Source organism: Grammomys surdaster, unplaced genomic scaffold (assembly GCF_004785775.1).
Source record: "Grammomys surdaster isolate TR1022 unplaced genomic scaffold, NIH_TR_1.0 227, whole genome shotgun sequence".
In the NCBI taxonomy this organism is placed as follows: Eukaryota; Metazoa; Chordata; class Mammalia; order Rodentia; family Muridae; genus Grammomys; species Grammomys surdaster.
This window is the reverse complement of record NW_021604672.1, coordinates 3,747,118-3,765,028: the sequence shown is the minus strand read 5'-3', so window position 1 is coordinate 3,765,028 and position 17,911 is coordinate 3,747,118. Positions and strand designations below refer to the sequence as shown.

At 39.7% G+C, this 17,911-nt stretch overlaps 1 protein-coding gene across 4 annotated transcripts in view; it reads left to right on the top strand.

Annotated features, from left to right (window-relative positions):
- Heatr5b (HEAT repeat containing 5B) overlaps positions 1–10,585 on the top strand; it is a 77,471-nt gene extending 66,886 nt beyond the window's left edge. For all 4 annotated transcript variants that reach the window (XM_028773429.1, XM_028773431.1, XM_028773430.1 and 1 more), the window contains 6 exons: positions 124–268; positions 902–1,168; positions 2,347–2,571; positions 5,999–6,150; positions 7,452–7,665; positions 9,710–10,585. In XM_028773429.1, coding sequence (XP_028629262.1) covers positions 124–268; positions 902–1,168; positions 2,347–2,571; positions 5,999–6,150; positions 7,452–7,665; positions 9,710–10,014 — 1,308 coding nt within the window. In that variant the 3' untranslated portion in view covers positions 10,015–10,585. The remainder of the gene's footprint in view (positions 1–123; positions 269–901; positions 1,169–2,346; positions 2,572–5,998; positions 6,151–7,451; positions 7,666–9,709) is intronic.
- Positions 10,586–17,911: the final 7,326 nt, after the last annotated feature.

The window sequence follows — 17,911 nt, the reverse complement described above, 5'->3', positions numbered from 1 at the left end:
GTCTTACATATTAAATTTTAGTTACAAAATTAACATTACATGTGTATTTTCTCAGATTTTAATAGTACACATCTGTCATTTGAAATTGAAATTAACTGAACATATTTGTATTAATTATGATAGCTGATTGGTGTTGAGTTGCTAAGTGTCCTGCACCGCCTGTTACTGACCTGGAACCCACCCTCCATCCAGCTGCTGGTCACTGGAGTTGTGCAGCAGATTGTCAGGGCTGCTCAGGACTATCTACAGGAAAGGAGAAGCGCTCAAAGTAAGCACTGGAAGCAACGTTGTTTGTTCCCCAAGGTTTGGAGTTGGTTCTTTTATACGTATGGCTGTTTTCCCACATGCATGCCTGGGGCCCACAGAGACCAGCAAAGGGCATTGGTTCCCTAGAACTGGAGTTACAGATGGTTGTGAACCGCCTTGTGGGCGCCAGGAGTCAACCACAGGACCTCTGGAAGAGCAACCAGTGCTCTGAACCATTGAGCCATCTCTCCAGCTCTGCACTCCTAGTTTTATAATAATAGGACCAAGATGTTTTATAAACCAGGCATGATGGGCGTGCCTGTAATCTCAGCATTTGGGAGATAGAAACAAAATGATGAAAAAGTACAATGTTTGTTCACCACCATATAGCAGATTCAAGGTCAACTTGGGCTAGAGACCTGTCTCAAAACAAAATTAAAATAAAAAAAAAAGTTAATCTTATACTTCTTCCATTCAAAGGTGTCAATTTTCTGTGGTTCACCTAGCATATTTGTTATTCCTATTATGAAATACAAACCTAATAGTATGCCTAGTAATGATTTACATATTTACTTATAAATCCTTTAGAAATAGTTTTAAATATGCTTATTATGTATATTTTTGCTTGAAATGTCAAATGATATCTTTTCCTAAGATGAAGAAGATATGGAAAAAGAGTCCTGTCCTACATTAGGAGAAGGGGGTGATACCGGTGGCCTCATTCCTGGCAAGTCCCTTGTGTTTGCAACCATGGAGCTGCTGATGTTCATCTTAGTAAGGCATATGCCACACCTGAGTACCAAGTTGTCAGACTCTCCTAGTCACGTGGCCATAAAAACTCAGCTGTCAGAAGAGAGTGCACGCTTGGTGGCAGCCACGGTGACCATTCTCTCAGATCTGCCGTCACTTTGTTCACCGGCTGGTAGGTATTGATCAGTATTTGAGAGCGTTCTGTATGGAAGTAGACAAAGATGAGTTTCCTTTGGATTTTAGCAGTTTCTTTTTGCTTTCTTAAGTCTCAGCTGCTAAATGATAAGCTTTTAAATGGATTTTTAATAGACTGCCTTTAACAGCCTGGAAAAGACTAAAGTTTCTAAAACTTACAGCCTAAGGTAGCCATGCCCACATGTCCAAAGTCCTCCCTCATCTTGGTTTGAATCCCAAATCATAAAACAAACGGAAACCTGAAGGTTGAGGGAAGACATGAAGTCAACAGACACACATGGGGAGAATGACTGAACTCTCATTTTATAATCTGGTTCCCATTCATGAGTCATTGAAAACTAACGCATGCCTGAAGACAGTGGCAGTCAACCATAAGGAGCACTGAGAAGAGCTGTAGTTACTAAAGATGATCGTTGTCTGTAAATATGAAGAGCTATGGCATGGAACAGATTTTCCCTAAGTTTTAAAGTAAAAGTAGTACCAGAAAGTATGTGGATCCATTTCAGCCCAAGCAGACCTTCCTGGCTCTTCCCTGACAAGCGTGAAACAGTGACTTCTCCATCATGGTCTCTTGGAAGGAGCCTCACTGAGGGCAGGCTCAGGCTCCAGGACGCTTTTGTCTGCATTTGCTTGCTCAATAGTATCTTTTCCTGACTTGAGTTGCATACTCTTGCATACTGAAAGGTGATTAATTATTTTAGAATTGTGTAAGACTCCCCAGGCTACTCAAAGTAGCCCTCTGTTTCTGCCCTCCGTTCTCTTCCCATTATGAAGGCCAATGTTAAATACCTAACATTGGAAGTAATAGAACTGAAATTCAGTTGGAACAAAAAACAATGTGGCACTTTATGTTATTTTTAGACATTGATTTACGATAGTAGTACAGTAAACTGTGAATAAAACCAAGGAAAGAAATAATATTAAATCACCGTCAGCCAGGCATAGTGGCACTGAGGCAGGATTGCTTGAGCACAGGGCTGTGAAGCCAGCCTATACACAGTCAGGAGCCCTTATCTGAGGGGGAGGAGAACACAGTTTATAAATAATGTCTGTGTGTGTCAGTGTGTGTCTGTGTGTCTATGTGTGTCTGCATGATGGAAACACCTATCATGTGGGAACTGAAGGGGTTACAAAAACTTATTTGATTTATTTCAGGATGTATGACAATCCTGCCCACAATCCTGTTCTTAATTGCAAGAATATTGAAAGACACAGCAATAAAGTCTGCGGACAACCAGGTTCCTCCCCCAGTCAGCGCAGCTCTTCAGGGGATAAAAAGTATCGTGACACTTTCAATGGCCAAAACTGAGGAAACTCAGAAGCAGTGGACAGCTCTTATCCGGAGCACTCTTGCCTGCATCCTAGAGTATTCTCAACCAGGTAGCCTCTCAGAGTTCTCCAAGTTTTAATTTTTTAAGATGTTTGTTCCTTAATAAATTATTACTTGAATAACCTTGTCAGGAGACTGCTGTACAACACTGAATCAACCCGAGAGGTGTTTGATCATATCTCAGATTTGAAGTATAAATTCATCTTCCTGGAGTATAGGCTCTAAAAAGCCTTTTTCTAGTTGTTTATATGCATGTTGCCAGGTTTACAAAAGAGACAGTATAGATCCAGAATTGACATGTATTGGTATGGTCTACTTACAGGGTGTTTTTGTCCTCTCTCCCTTTGGAATTCTCTCCCTCCCTCCCTTTCTTCCTCCCTCTCTCCTTTCCTCTCTCCTTCTTTCCTCTTCTTCCTCCTTCTTTTTGTTGTTATTTTATTTTTTGAAACATGGCCTTGTTATGAAGCCTAGGCTAACTTCAGACTCATGATCCTCATATGTCAGCCTCTTGAGTCCTGAGATTACAGAAATATCCCACAATGTCTGGCTATGTGTTTCAATAAAAATAACAAAATAGGAGCAGGACAGGATAGCACATGCCTGCTACCATATAAGAGGCAAGGCAGGTGGTTCTCCGTGAGCTCAAGGCTACCCAAGTCTACATACAGAGTGAGTTTGAAGCCAGCCAGGACCAATATAATGAGGCCTTATTTCCAAAGAAAAAGTGGTGAAAGAGGAGACTACATAGTTATGACTATTCTAACATATCCCCAAATAGAACTATAGTCTTGATATTGAAACATTTTATCCAATGTCTGCATATAGAAATAAGGAATTTCTTACGCTGATGTATGTTAGTTAATAGTTTTTTATATGTACATGTACATATACAAAATAATAAGTAGTTATTTGTATATATCTACATGTATTATATCAAGTGAGATAAGTAATTATGAACAATATATGAATTTGTTTGTATTTTAAAATTTAAATTTACTTAAGTAAATTTATATAAGTTAAATCTCATTCTTTTATTTTTTCAATTAATTTGCCAGTTACTTACAGTAAGAATACAGTGGGTATTTTTTATAATTTCTAATTTTTCACAATTAAAAACATGGTTGTGGGCTGGAGAGATGGCTCAGCGGTTAAGAGCACTGACTGCTCTTCCAGAGGTCCTGAGTTCAAATCCCAGCAACCACATGGTGGCTCACAACCATCCGTAATGAGATTGGATGCCCTCTTCTGGTGTGTCTGAAGACAGCTACAGTATATTCATAAATAAAGTAAATAAATAAATCTTTAAAAAAATAAAAAATAAAATAAAAAATAAAAAAAAATAAAAACATGGTTGTGATAAACATCCTTAAAAATTCCTGATGTTTTTTATGACACATATAAGAACTGAAAATGCATATTTTAACACCAATTTCATTAGATAATGCCAAATTACTGTCCAGTGTTGCTTTATGAATTTATGATTCCATCAGCAACATCTGCTAATCTCATCTCCATATGTCAGTTTGTGTTGTCCTTGTCTTGGTGAATATAAGCATTTTTATATTTGTTTTTAATTTAGGGGAAGAACTTATTCATTGTTTTTATCTTTTCTTCTGTGTTTAACTTTCCCACCTAAATTTTTTCTTAAAGAAAATGTCATAGCTGTAAAAACACTAACAAGGAAAGGTTTGCCACATTCTTTGTTGAAACCTTTTCAGAGCCAGACATCAAGGCTCATGTCTGTATTCCCAACCCTTGAAGGTGAGGGCAAGCTCCCTGTGGGGTGCATTTCCAGCCTGGAAATGTTTCTTATTTAAAGAACTGAGGTCCTGTACTTAACATTTGTGTGTCTGTATTTATGTTCACACATGGGGATCCTGATGGGAGCAATGATTCCTTTTCAAATTGTTACAATACTTTTTTTTTTTCATTTTTAGAACCTTTTATTTTGAAAGAATTTCAAACTTTAATAAGATGTTCGAGAATAGATTTGTAGACTCCAGTATTGTCCTTGGTATTGCCTACCACTCCATAGGACCCTTTGTAAAATTCATATATCATTATTGCTACTCAATTAACTTTACTGAACCATTTGAGAAAATCCGACATCTTTGTGATGTTTTACTCCTGAATACTTCATAGGTATCCTAAAAACAGAGTGACTCCTTAAATACCCACAAAGGAGTTAGCAAACTGAGGAATGCAGTGTTACGTGTACGTTTCAGAAGTTGTCCCAAGAATGCCCTTTTCTCTGCATTATTGTCATGTTTAGTCTGGGGCATTTCCCTAGCCTTTATCTTTTATGATGTTCCTAGTTTGGTTTTATTCTGTTTTGTCATTTTTTCAAGACAGGGCTAATCTGTGTAGCCTTGGCTGTTCTGGAACTCACATAGACTAGATTGTTCCTGTCTCTGCCTCTGCCCACCAAGTGCTAGGATCAGGAGTGTGCAACCATGCACATTCCTGCTTTTGAAGACTACAGGACACCTATTCTGTAGAATGTTCCTTAATTTATAGTTGTTTAATTTTCCCCTTGTATACATTCAGTTTATACCTTCTTATCAGAAATATCACATAAGTAACATACATCTCTCTCAGACAGTCATGTAATAATATTGTGTTGTCCGACATCAAGAATTTCTTGGCCAGGCTTGGTGGCATGCACCTTTAGTCCCAGCATTCAGGAGGCAGAGGCAAGTACATCTCTGAGTTTGAAGCCAGTCTGGTCTACATAGTGAGTTTTAGGACAGTCAGCCAAATCTATGCAGAGAGACCCTGTCTCAAACATGCAAGCAAATAAACAAATAAAAATTAAAAAAAAGAAACTCTTGATTTCTGCTTTTTAAATTTTTTTTTATTTCATATGCATTGATGTTTTGTCTGCATGTATGTTTGGTACAAGGGCATTGGATCCCCTAGAACTGGAGCCACAGACAGCCATGAGCTGCCATGTGGGTGCTGGGAATTGATACCAGCTCCTCTGGAAGAATAGCCAGTGCCCTCAACTGCAGAGACATCTCTTCAGCCCCTTGGTTTTTGCTTTTTAAGACAAAGTTGTGCTTTGTAGTCTAAACTGCTTTGATGTTACTCTGTAGCCAGGCTACAGGCCTTCAAGTTTGTGGCAACAATCCTGCCTCTACCTCCTCTGTGTTGGGATTATAGTTACGCAGCTCAACAGCAAATCTGCACTTTCATTATTTTGTCAACATGGCGCCTGCCACAATTCCACATTATAGTGCTGCATTTCATCTTTCTATAGTAGTTAAGTGGTCTGCAGAGAGACTCTTTGAGTCTGTCTCCTGTCAAACTGTATAACACACCAATTTTAAAAGGGTGCCCGAAGCGCCATAGTTCCACAGTGAGAATTTTGTAATCTGTATTTTTCAGGTTGGGACATACTCTGGTAAACATCGAAAGAGTGTTGTCCATGTCTGTAATCCCCAAATCTCCCCATGTTGCTTGCCTTTTGTTTTGTAGATGATTGTATGCCCGCACCTGATGAAGTGAGCACACTTACAGCCATTGCACTCTTCCTGTGGTCGGCCAGCAGTGAGATAATAGGAGTGCAGTCCCTACAGAACGGCTGCATGAACAGATTTAAAAGTGCCCTGAACTCATGTGACCCGTGGGTGAGCTACCCTTCCACAGCCTGCTTTGTCAGGGCCTTCAGATGAGCTCACTAAGATGTGATGATGCATGCAACAAGAACTTCCACGTCTGTTACTGTGTGCATACGTGTGATGTTTGTGTATGTGCAGGTACTTTGTGTGCCACTACACACGTTCTTACCTGCCTAACTGTATAACATGGACTTTGTTTTATAGTATTTATTTCAGTGATACCAAGGATGTTAAAAGATAACATTGGTGCATCTTTTCTGTCTTTTTGTTTTCTGAGACAGAATTTCTCTGTGTAGCCTAGCTGTCCTGGGAACAGGATCTATGGACCAGGCTGGCTTTGAACTCACAGAGATTGGCCTGCCTCTGCCCCTCAAGTGCTGTGATTAAAGGCCTGCGCCCCTGTCATTATTGCATCTTTTAATGAACAAGTTTTATAGTTTATTTTGTCAAAGTCTAAGTTAAGACTTCTCAAACATTCTGCGCACCAGGAAAAGAAAATCAGTATAGAATATTCCTACCTCCACCCTGAGTTTCCTTAAAGTCTTCAGATTCATAGCTCAGAGACCTGTATTCTTAAACTGTCCTCCACATTTTTCTATTTGCAGAGGAATTTGGTGATTTACTTTCTAACAAACTACTGAACCGAGTGTACTCTGTCCTTTGTCCACACATTGATGAGCAGCCCCCTGACTCTCTTCTTAACAAAATTGTTGCTACTCTGATGAGAATGGTTACAAATGCCTTTAATCCTAGCACTCAGGAGGAGGGGCTACTCTGTCTCTACAAATTTGAAGCTGGCTCAGTCTACATAGTGAGTTCCACACTCACTGGAGCTATATAGTGAGAACTTGCCTCAAGAAACAAGAAAAGAAAAAGTTAATATGAGGTTTTTCTAATCTAGGTATAGCCAGTGAAAGTCTCCTTTCTAGACCTAGAAATTGGTATGAACAGTTGTTTTCCAAAGAATCAAATGGGGTTAATGCATCTAATTAGTGTGTTTTTGTAACTTTATTTCAGGCCAGTCATTTGTTAGCGTCCCTTACTGTATTTCATTAAAATTAGAGAGACAATTATACACTGAAGGAAGAATTGAAAAAAGTCAGACTTTCTAGTTTCTGGCGTTCCCACACAGTAGAAATATTGGTTATGTAATCCTGATGCTTTTGGTAACTTGTGTCTGAGGAATTTCTTTAGTCTCCAGTTTTATTTAGTTAGCATTAAGTTCCATTGTTCGCCTTTCAGTAGCTGTTTAGGTGCAGTGTAATTAAGATCTGCCAGATGCATTGATTAAGAAAACCTCTCTTGCATAGGTTCAGGCCAAATGCTACCAGCTCCTCCTCTCCGTCTTCCAGCACTCCAATCGCGCGCTCTCCACTCCCTACATCCACTCCTTGGCTCCGCTGGTGGTCGGGAGGCTGAAAGCTGCAGAGAGGAACAGACCAGCCAGTAGCACGGAACTTTTGGCTGTCCAAGAAGGAATTAAAGTTCTTGAAACATTGGTTGCTCTTGGGGAAGAACAGAACAGTAAGTGTTTTCTGATTAAAAGCCACTAGTCCAAAATGAAGACCTGTATTATTTATGAATCTTAATGTTAAACACAGCCTTTGCAGCAGTGAGTTTATTGAGGGCAATTGTGGTCTGAATGCATGATGTATTTGCTCATGTTACTAATACAATGTTTTGGATTTATTTATATTTATTTTTCATGAATAAGAACACTCAATGAATTACTGAGGGCATTTTAACACATGGATTTTGTTTTTAATTTTCTAGCAATGTGTTTTTAAGAACTAGAAACAGTACAAATTTAATAGGGTTTTTAAAATAAAATATGAATTACATAAGCCTTCTGTTATAATCATGAAGTAGAAGCACCAAGTATCATAAGATACCTCAGGATCTGATACTTAACTTTTTGCTTCATGAAAACTGCAAAATGCCTTTATTTAACCAGAAATGTATGCAGATACAAACTAAAATTTGATTTTTAATTGTGGCAAGGCTAAAAATTTCAACAACTATCTTATAATTAAACATTAAGCTGCTCCTAATTTTCAAGACCTTCTACCTGAGCGTTGAAAGAGCTCGCCTTCACATGCAAGCCCGGGCTCCATGCTCAGCATGGGGGCAGGGGTCCCATCTCTCTGTCTCCATGTTAAGCTTAAATCTAAATTTGGGCATCTGTTAAGGAATTGCAAGGCAAGTCAGTTCAAAAATACTTTAAATACTGAAGGATAGTAAGATCAGTGCTACCACTACAAAGTGAATAAGGTTAAGTCCTATTCATAAAGTTTATAGTTAGTAAAATAAAAATACAGTTAATCCTACTTTTTACCAAAGTAACCTACACATTAATTTATTGCTTCTTGCAACACCTCCTGCACAGTCTTCTTTTCCTTAGGGTCTCAGTTTTGACATTACTTCATTTTGTTCCTGCTGGAGATTGAGCGCATAGCTTCATGCCCATGATGGGCTGCTGAGCTATCTCCAGTCACACAGTAGCTTCTCAAAATTCTCAGCTGTCTTCACAATGTCCTGGGAAAGTTTTTCATGAAAAGAGATCACGTTTGCAAAGAGATCAGAAAAGTTAAATGATAATTCTAATCCTAAAAGTTTACTCTCTTAAAGTCACATGACTATATACAATTTTTAAAAAACTAAAAGGTGTTACTATTGAATTAACATCATTCATTCACTAAATCATTGTTTGTTTACTTATTACTATCCCGCTAGTCTATCTAATCCTATTTATTAAGTGATTTTAACGTTTTTACCCCTATGAATTGAAATTGAACCCAGGTGCGTGTGTTTTATCACTGAGCTATATCTCCACCCCTACCTTTATTTTTGCATAGCATTATTCTTAAATTTTACATTTAAAAAGTTCATATATTGCCGGGCAGTGGTGGCGCACGCCTTTAATCCCAGCACTTGGGAGGCAGAGGCAGGCGGATTTCTGAGTTCGAGAGTTCGAGGCTAGCCTGGTCTACAGAGTGAGTGCCAGGTCAGCCAGGGCTACACAGAGAAACCCTGTCTTGAAAAACCAAAAAAAAAAAAAAAGTCTTGCTGTAGTGTAAAACATTTATAATCCAAGTAAAACCGTGTTTATTGTTGGCACATCTTACTAATTCTGCAAATTGGTCCAATTGGAAGATGGAACTCATAATGCCTTAGTTGTACTGATGTTTTAAACCTTTCTTCTTTGAGACTCGTTTAGTTCTGAGACATGGCTGCAGCCTTGTTTGCTATTGAACTATAGTTGCACACATAACATACATAACACTGTTATATAGTATATAGTATAGTGTTATTATTAAAAATGACAAGCTGCAGGGCTGGAGTGATGGGTCAGCGGTTGAGAGCACTGAATGCTCTTCTTCTGGAGGACCTGTGTTTAATTCCCACATGGTAGCTCACAGCAGTCTGTAACTGCAGTCCCAGGGGATCTAACACCCTTACACAGGCACACATGCAGGCAGAACACCAGTGCACATTAAATGAAAATGAAGACAAACAGTCAAGTTGCATTCTCTGCAGTCAGGCCAGTCTCTTCTGTCTTCTGTTGCAGGAGTCCAGTTACTCGCTCTTCTAGTGCCCACTTTGATCTCTTACCTGCTGGATGAAAATTCTTTTGCCTCAGCAAGTTCGATCTCCAAAGATCTTCATGAGTTTGCACTGCAGAACTTAATGCATATTGGACCTCTGTACCCACATGCTTTCAAGACGGTGATGGGGGCTGCTCCTGAACTGAAAGCACGGCTGGAGACTGCTGTCCGAGCAAGCCAGGCGAGCAAAGCTAAAGCAGCTGCCAGGCAGCCCGCCCCTGCTGCGCATTCTGCACCAACAATTAAGCTGAAAACAAGCTTTTTTTAGCGTGTCCTTCCATTCATCTGTATTTATATTTCATGTAGTTAGTTACAACCCCTGCGCCATTCCAGACTATGGATTGTTTTACTTGTGTATTGGAATTATAATGCTTGGAAGTTGATTAAGTGAAGTGGTGTTTACACCTCTTACTTATTTTTAAAAATCATGTGGTAAATATATTTTCATTTTTATCCTAATGATATTTCTCTTTTGTTGATTTATTTTTATTGTTCCTGTTGGGGTTTAGTTTCTGGGTTTTGGACAGCTAACTGGACCCAGAGCCTTGCTCATTGTAAGCCTGCACTGTACTGACATATGCCCCTATGCCCTAATTAACTTATTGTTTTTAACTCTAAGCCACATGGTCTTTTAAATTTGTTAGAATATAATTGTATCATATAGTTGGGCAGCCATTGGATAGTATCAGAAAAAGAAAATGGGTCAAATTTTAGCATTTGTCATGAAAACTTAATAGAAAAGCAAACAGATTGTAAAATTTGAAGTGACTCAAATAACAGAAAAGCCTTTGTTTTATGGCAATATACTATGAATAAAATCACATTTTCTAAGCATTCCATCAAATCTCCTTGTCTTTCTGATGGGCTTTTGACTTTCACATTAAATGCCTAAATTATGCCCTGTGTATATGTCTTGTTAACAGAATTGAAATCATCTAAAGATCCACTAAAGTGTTTCAAATATGTCATGCTATTCTTATTTTAATGGCTAAAATTTGTCCTGCATTATGCTTTGTGTAATTACAGAGCCTCAGGTTCCGACTGTGGTAGTTGGTTTCATTCATCAAATATTTATTGGGGCCTGCTGTGGATAAGGCATCGAGCTAACTGCTTTGAGGGCACACGGAGAGAATTACAGGTTAGGTGTGCTGGTCTCTCATGCAGTGGGAATGAATTTACCATGCAAAACAGGTAACTGGTCATGTGAATGCTCTCCACACCAGTCAGCACATTTTAATCAGCAGTTTTAGCAGACCATGTAGATAGACTTTATCAACAAAGAAGTAACTTTCCTGAACATTTCACTGTTAATGCCACTGGAAAGAACGCTGCCTGCTGTTTACTCTCCCGTGCCTGCATCGATTTCTTGGTCTTGTAGGTGCCTCAGAAAGGTGCTTTGTCTCATTGGTTTTCTGATTGATTTTTCTTTCTTACAGGGTTGATTTTCATTTTAGCTTGGGCTTCCAATATCTTCCTCCTTGATTTTTGTTTTTATTTTTTATTTTGGTAAAATTCTATTAAACTCATTCCAGTGCCATGCAATTTTAGTGATTGAAAGTGTCCGATTCAGCCGGGCAGTGGTGGCGCACGCCTTTAACCCCAGCACTTGGGAGGCGGCAGAGACAGGCGGATTTCTGAGTTCGAGGCTAGCCTAGTCTACAGAGTGAGTTCCAGGACAGCCAGGACTACACAGAGAAACCTTGTCTCGAAAAACCAAAAAAAAAAAAAAAAGAAAGAAAAGAAAGTGTCCGATTCAGGCTGAGGATGTTTTCAGTGGTGGATAACTTCCCTAGCGTGTGCTAGGCCTTGGGCTCAGCCCCTACTACCAAGAAAATAAAGTGTTCACTTGAGTGGCTTTGGTGTCTCCACAGCAATCCTCACCACAGTCACAGGTTTTCACTACTTAAGAGCTGTCATCCTGGTCCCCTCCCTCCCCTCAGTCATAGGCTGCCACCTGGAATCTGTTTTCTGTCTACATTTCATACCGCAGGCCTTCATTAATTATATGGAGTCATATGCTCTTTCACGACAAGTTTCTTCAGGGTTCATCCACACTGTAGACTGGGTCATCCTGCCATTCTTTTTAATGGCTGAATACTACTGTGTCGAATGTACACATTTTCTTTGTCCACTTATCACCTGAAGGACAGCAAGCTGTTTTCACCTTCACCCTCTTACGACTATCTTATGATAGTCACGATGCTCTGAACAGTTGAGTTCAGATTTTTTCATGAGCATATTTTCTGAGACAGAGTCTCATTCTATAGTCTAGGCTGGCCCCTAACTCAGGACCCTTCTGCCTTACCCTTTTGAGTGCTAGGATTATAGATTTACATCACAAACATGTATTTTAACATCTCATCAGCATCTAGCCAGGAGTGGAATTACCAGCTTAAATAATAACTCTATCTTTAACTTTTTAAAGACCTGCCAAACTCTTCTAATATTATTTTTGTGCACATGTGTATGTGCACATGACCCCTTCAACTCATCTATTTATGTAGATTCTTGTTTTTAGCCTGGCTATTTTTTGCTCTTCTTGGTACCTCCCTGGCTTGCAGGATAGGACACATCATGCCTTCTTTCCCATCCTTCCTCCTCCTTTCTCTGTTAGTATACACTTGTCCATTCTGTAACGTTCTTCTAAGCTACCACCGACCAGCTCTTTTCTCTCATCATAGCTATACAAGGAAATCTCTTTAAAGAATTAGGAATGGGATCCAGGCGTCGGTGGTGCGCATACCTTTAATCCCAGCACTCAGGAGGCAGAGGTGGGTGGTGGATCTCTGAGTTCCAGGCCATCCTGGGCTACTTGGGAAAAAAGGGGGGTTGGGATGGGAAGATGGCTCAGTCAGTAAACAGTCTTCCATCCGAGTGTGAGAACGAGGTAGCATAGCGTGTAGTATTGAATCTGATAAGCAGTTTTTACATGTATATAAATGATAGTGTCTACCTATATCAAATATGCTGTAGCACAGAAGTTTAGTTATGACAGGTCATCACTGTCAAGAGCTGCTGGACTTCAGAGATGGCTCAGTTGATAAAGTGCTTGTCTGCAATTTTGAGAACCTGAACTCAGATTCCTTTTAAAAAGTCAGTCATGGCAAGATGCACCTGTAATCTCAGCCTAGGGAGTTGAGGCAGGAGGATACACACATGCATTTGCAACCATACAGGCTCGTGTATACACACATGAACACTTATACCAGTTTGTTTTAAATTTAAAAAGCTGACATTTGTGTTGTGTGTACTAGCCTCTCTAGACTCATTCAAATATTGATGAATGATGGGTATAATTAGCCTGCATTTCAAAACCTGCATAATTACAACATTCCTACTTCCTACTCCACGTTTTCTTCTTCTTTTTTTTTGTTTGTTTGTTTTTTTTGTTTTTCAAGACAGGGTTTCTCTGTGTAGTTCTGGCTGTCCTGTCCTGGACCTCACTCTGTAGACAGTTCAGGCTGGCCTCGAACTCAGAAATCCACCTGCCTCTGCCTCCCAAGTGCTGGGATTAAAGGCGTGCGCCACCACCGCCCGGCCATTTTCTTCATTCTTAATTAGAATTCTTAGGTCTGAAAGACCAAATCTTTTGGGTTCAGACTCCATCTTAGAGAACCTGACCTAAGGTTGGACTTGAGTTAACTAACCAGCTGGCACCTAGCAGGAGTTTCCAGGTTATTCCCCAACAAATCTGCACCTCCAGGTTACAAGCCTGCGCCTGACACTTCACTTCCTAACAGCCACCAACCAGGAGAAAAGCAGATGTTAAGTTTATGATTTGGCTTCCAGCACAAGCCAATTATGTTAAAGGCCATAGTAGGCCCCTATTCAGATGTTTACCAGGCTAGATAGATGTAGACCAGGCTGGCCTCGAACTTTTTGTCTTTATAAATGCTTGCCTAAAACTGGGCTCAGGGACCCCCTCCTGTTCTTCAGCTTCAGAGACAGTATGGCCCAAGCTCGAGCTTGAATAAAGAGACCCTAATGTGACTACATCGGAATCAGCTCCTTGGTGGTCTTTTTGGGGTCCACGAACATTTCCTGGGACAACAGGTCGATGTCAGAAATGGTTAGAGACTAGCTATAAATTAATTTCTTGTTTAATCCTTTCCGCCAAGTGAACTATTTTTAAAGCTCGATTTAATCATCACATTATCATCATACCATATCTGGTTCCCTCATATCTAAAATATTTTGAAATTACTATTTATGGACTTAGTAGTTTAAAAAGAATTTCATATCTTAACCATTATTTAGCTGGGCAGTGGTGGTGCACGCCTTTTATCCCGGCACTTGGGAGGCAGAGACAGGTGGATTTCTGAGTTCAAGGCCAGCCTGGTCTACAGAGTGAGTTCCAGGACAGCCAGGGCTACACAGAGAAACCCTGTCTGGAAAAACCAAAAAAAAAAAAAAAAAGACAAAAAAAAAACCCCATAATTTAGGGAAATTATCTTGAGCTGTTGATAAAGTGTGATGGTTCTGTGTGCTCAAGTGAGCAATACCTCTCATAACACCCATACCTGTGTTCACGCTTTTCCATATTATATATACTTATACTTGCATACATACATAATGTAAAAGTATCTTTTATTCACCTGATGTAATTGTTGTCTCAGAGGTTTACTGCCTCTGTCTGCTTACCTAAGCCTAGTCCTGGAAGCATCTAGCTTCTGTACAATCTTATCTAGACCTAGAATATTTTCAGCTTCTGAGACTTATTGCCAAATAAATTCATTCTTTTTAGCTATTTTTGAACTCTGGCTGGCTAGTCAACTCAGCTCTCCTGGCTCAAAACTCCTCTTCATGCTGCCTGGTTCAAACCAGCTTATTTCAGCTTTGACTGAATTGCTCTGCTTGGCTTTATACTACCTTTGGCAATATGTTCTAATCTTCTGGTTCCCTCTCGTTCTCTGTCTTGTTCTATCTTCACCCGTGTTTAGCTTGTTCTTTCCCTGCAACCTGTTTCCGTACAACTGTCCAGGTAAAGCTGTCTCTCTCCTCTTCTCTCTGCACTGCTCTCTTAAGTACTCTCTCTTTTTTCTCTGTTCTCATATGCTTCTGACTACAAATAACTTTAATTGTTTGAGATTAAAGGTGTGTGATAAGGGTGTGTCTGTATTCTAGCCAGAGGAATTAAAGGTATGTGCTAGGGGCTGAGCCACACCACAACTAGAAACAGGTTTTTCCAGTAAACAGCACAGTCTGAGGTTCACAGTGTGATCAAATATCCTGCAACATAAAACATAAACATTCATAATGTGTGCATATTTCTGGATAGCTGTAATGGGGACAAGCACATCCAAGCTCTCCACCACTAATCTATCCTGAGTTTAACATCTACCATTTCCTGCTTTTTCTTTCTTTTTTTCTTTTTCTTTTTTTTTGTTTTTGTTTTGTTTGTTTGTTTGTTTTTTGTTTTTTGTTTTTGTTTTTCCAGACAGGGTTTCTCTGTGTAGCCCTGGCTGTCCTGGAACTCACTCTGTAGACCAGGCTGTCCTTGAACTCAGAAATCCGCCTGCCTCTGCCTCCCACCTGCTGGGGTTAAAGGCATGTGCCACCACTGCCTGGCTCATGTTTTTTCTTAACTCTTTTTTTCCTTTTCTTTTTTTAACTTAAAAGAAGGGGCTTAATAGATGGCTCAGAGGTTAAGAGCACTGGCTGCTCTTCCAGAGGTCCTGAGTTCAATTTCCAGAAATGATGAGAATTCTCCAGATTACATGGTAGCTCACAACCATCCACAATGAGATCTGATTCCCTCTTCTGGTGTGTGTGAAGTCACAGCATCCATACATAAAAAAAATATTCAAAATGTCTTAAAAAAATAAACTTATAAGAACTCTTTTTAGAGACAGACTGTTTTTTTCTTTGCCTTTTAGTCCAGACTGGTCTTGAATTTGCTATGTAGCCCAAGTTGACCTCAGATTGAACCCTTTATGTGTGGATTATAGGCAGGCTCCACCAAAACTCACTTTTCTCCTTTACTCTTAATCCTCTTCAAGAAATCCATGGTTCTTATACATTTGATTAATGATTTGGTTGTTAAATCTCTTCCTTCTTTCTAATTCCTTTCTAATTACACAGGGAAATGCTTCTCTTATCTCATTTGCAAAACCAAAAAAGAAGAGGGGCTTTATCCTTATCTAATGAGTGTAAAGTAATGTCAGAGTAAAAAAGAAAGTTGAGTTTTTGTCTTATTGTAAAATAATCAATTATAATGAAATTTGCATTCATTAACATTTTGGGGAAAATTCTTCTAACCCACTACCCAGAAAAAAAAAAAACTATGTTGATATTTGAGTGTAACCTTTTCCTCATATTATATTAACTGTATGGCAGATGTGTTAGCTTGCTTTCCTCTATAAGCATTCTCCTGTGACATTATTCTAATAAGATGGGAAAGATTTAGTGATTCACTTTTTTCTTTCACTCTGCACTTTGCACATGCTAGGCAAACTATCTGCAACTGAGCTTATAATTCCAGCAGTCTCCCTTTGCATATGTATGATGTGTGTGTTCCTTTACATGTACAGGTACACATGTGTGCACATGCCTATGGAGACCTGAGGTTGCTGTGGAGCGTCCTTCTTGCTTACTCTCCACCTGATGCAGGGTCTCTGAAGGTGGAGCTTGCTTTAGACCTAGTCTTGCTAGTCTAGCAGTTTGTCAGGTTAGTCTGGCTAGCTCCAGGGACTCCTGGCTGATCTGGGCCTGGATTACACCAGCCATCAGGCCCACCTGGCTTTTTATGTAGCTTCTAGGAATTTGAACTTCCTTCCTATGGCAAATACCTTACCTGCTGAGCCATCCCCTCAGCTCACCATGGCTATGGTGCCTCTTTATACTTGATATACCATTACTTGCAACTATTATTCTATAAATAGGCACTTCATTTCCAGTATTTACATCTTAAGCAATAGTGTTACCTTTGACTTTGTAGACTCTTGGGGGTAGATTTCCTAGGACTTTTTTTTTTTTTTAAATCAACTTAAATTTTGCTACAGAATGCTGAATTTTAGAATGAGCAGAGAGTTTTGTTTGGTTGCTTTTTCTGTATGCTTTTTCGTTTTTAAGCTTGAGGACAATTTTATTAAAGTTAAAAAGAAGAAGCCAGGTGGTGGTGGTGGTGGTACTCATTTTTAATCTCAACACTAAGGAAACAGAGGCTAGAGGATCTCTGACTTTCAACGACAGCTGCAGCCAGCACTACACAGAGAAACTGTCTTGGAAAAACAAACAAACAAACAAACAAACAAACAGTTAAAATGAACACTCTCTTGGGCAGGCAAACCATGAATGGAGGAGAGAAAAAGAAAACTAAACAAACAAAAAAGAACAAAAAAAAAAAAAGTCATGCTTTAAACCAGTTAAGCCAACACACAAGTTAGAGATTGGCCATGGCAGCATACTCCCTTCTCCCACCTGTGGTCCGGGGACTTCTTTCATGTTTTAAATCTGGTTACATTCTTATACAAATACTGCAGCAGTAATTTGGTCATTGTCTTATACTAAGAACTATATTTAAATTGCCTTTTCCCAGGTGGTGAGTTGTATGTGTTGAATACAAATGAAGTTTGAACACACTCAGCAGCTCTGTCATGTTTCTTGGTATAAGGTCATGTAAAAATGTGAGCAGGTTCAAACTGCTTCATGTCCTGCTGCTGTGGGGAAATCTGGGGAAGGAGATAGGTGGATGGTGGTAGAACTTTCCATTAGAGACCACCTGCAGGTCCTGTAACTCACACACCGAGCAGTGTGTGTAAGAGCTGCAGAGTGAAAGGTGATCTAGCACACGAAGGCTAGGTTCAGTCCTGTAGTGAAAACCTAAGAAAAGCAAGAATCACCGGGCAGTGGTGGCGCACGCCTTTAATCCCAGCACTTGGGAGGCAGAGGCAGGCGGATTTCTGAGTTCGAGAGTTCGAGGCCAGCCTGGTCTACAGAGTGAGTTCCAGGACAGCCAGGGTTACACAGAGAAACCCTGTCTCGAAAAAACAAAAACAAAAAAAAACAAAAAAAGAAAAGAAAAGCAAGAAGCTTCAAAAATTAAAGCAAGAGTGGGAAGCTGGAAGTACCAGCTTCTGTCCTCCTCTTCCTTCTTTTCCCTTTCCCTCCCCTCCCTTCCCTCCCCCCCTCCATCCTCATCCATCTTTGTCCTTGTCTTTTTTGGC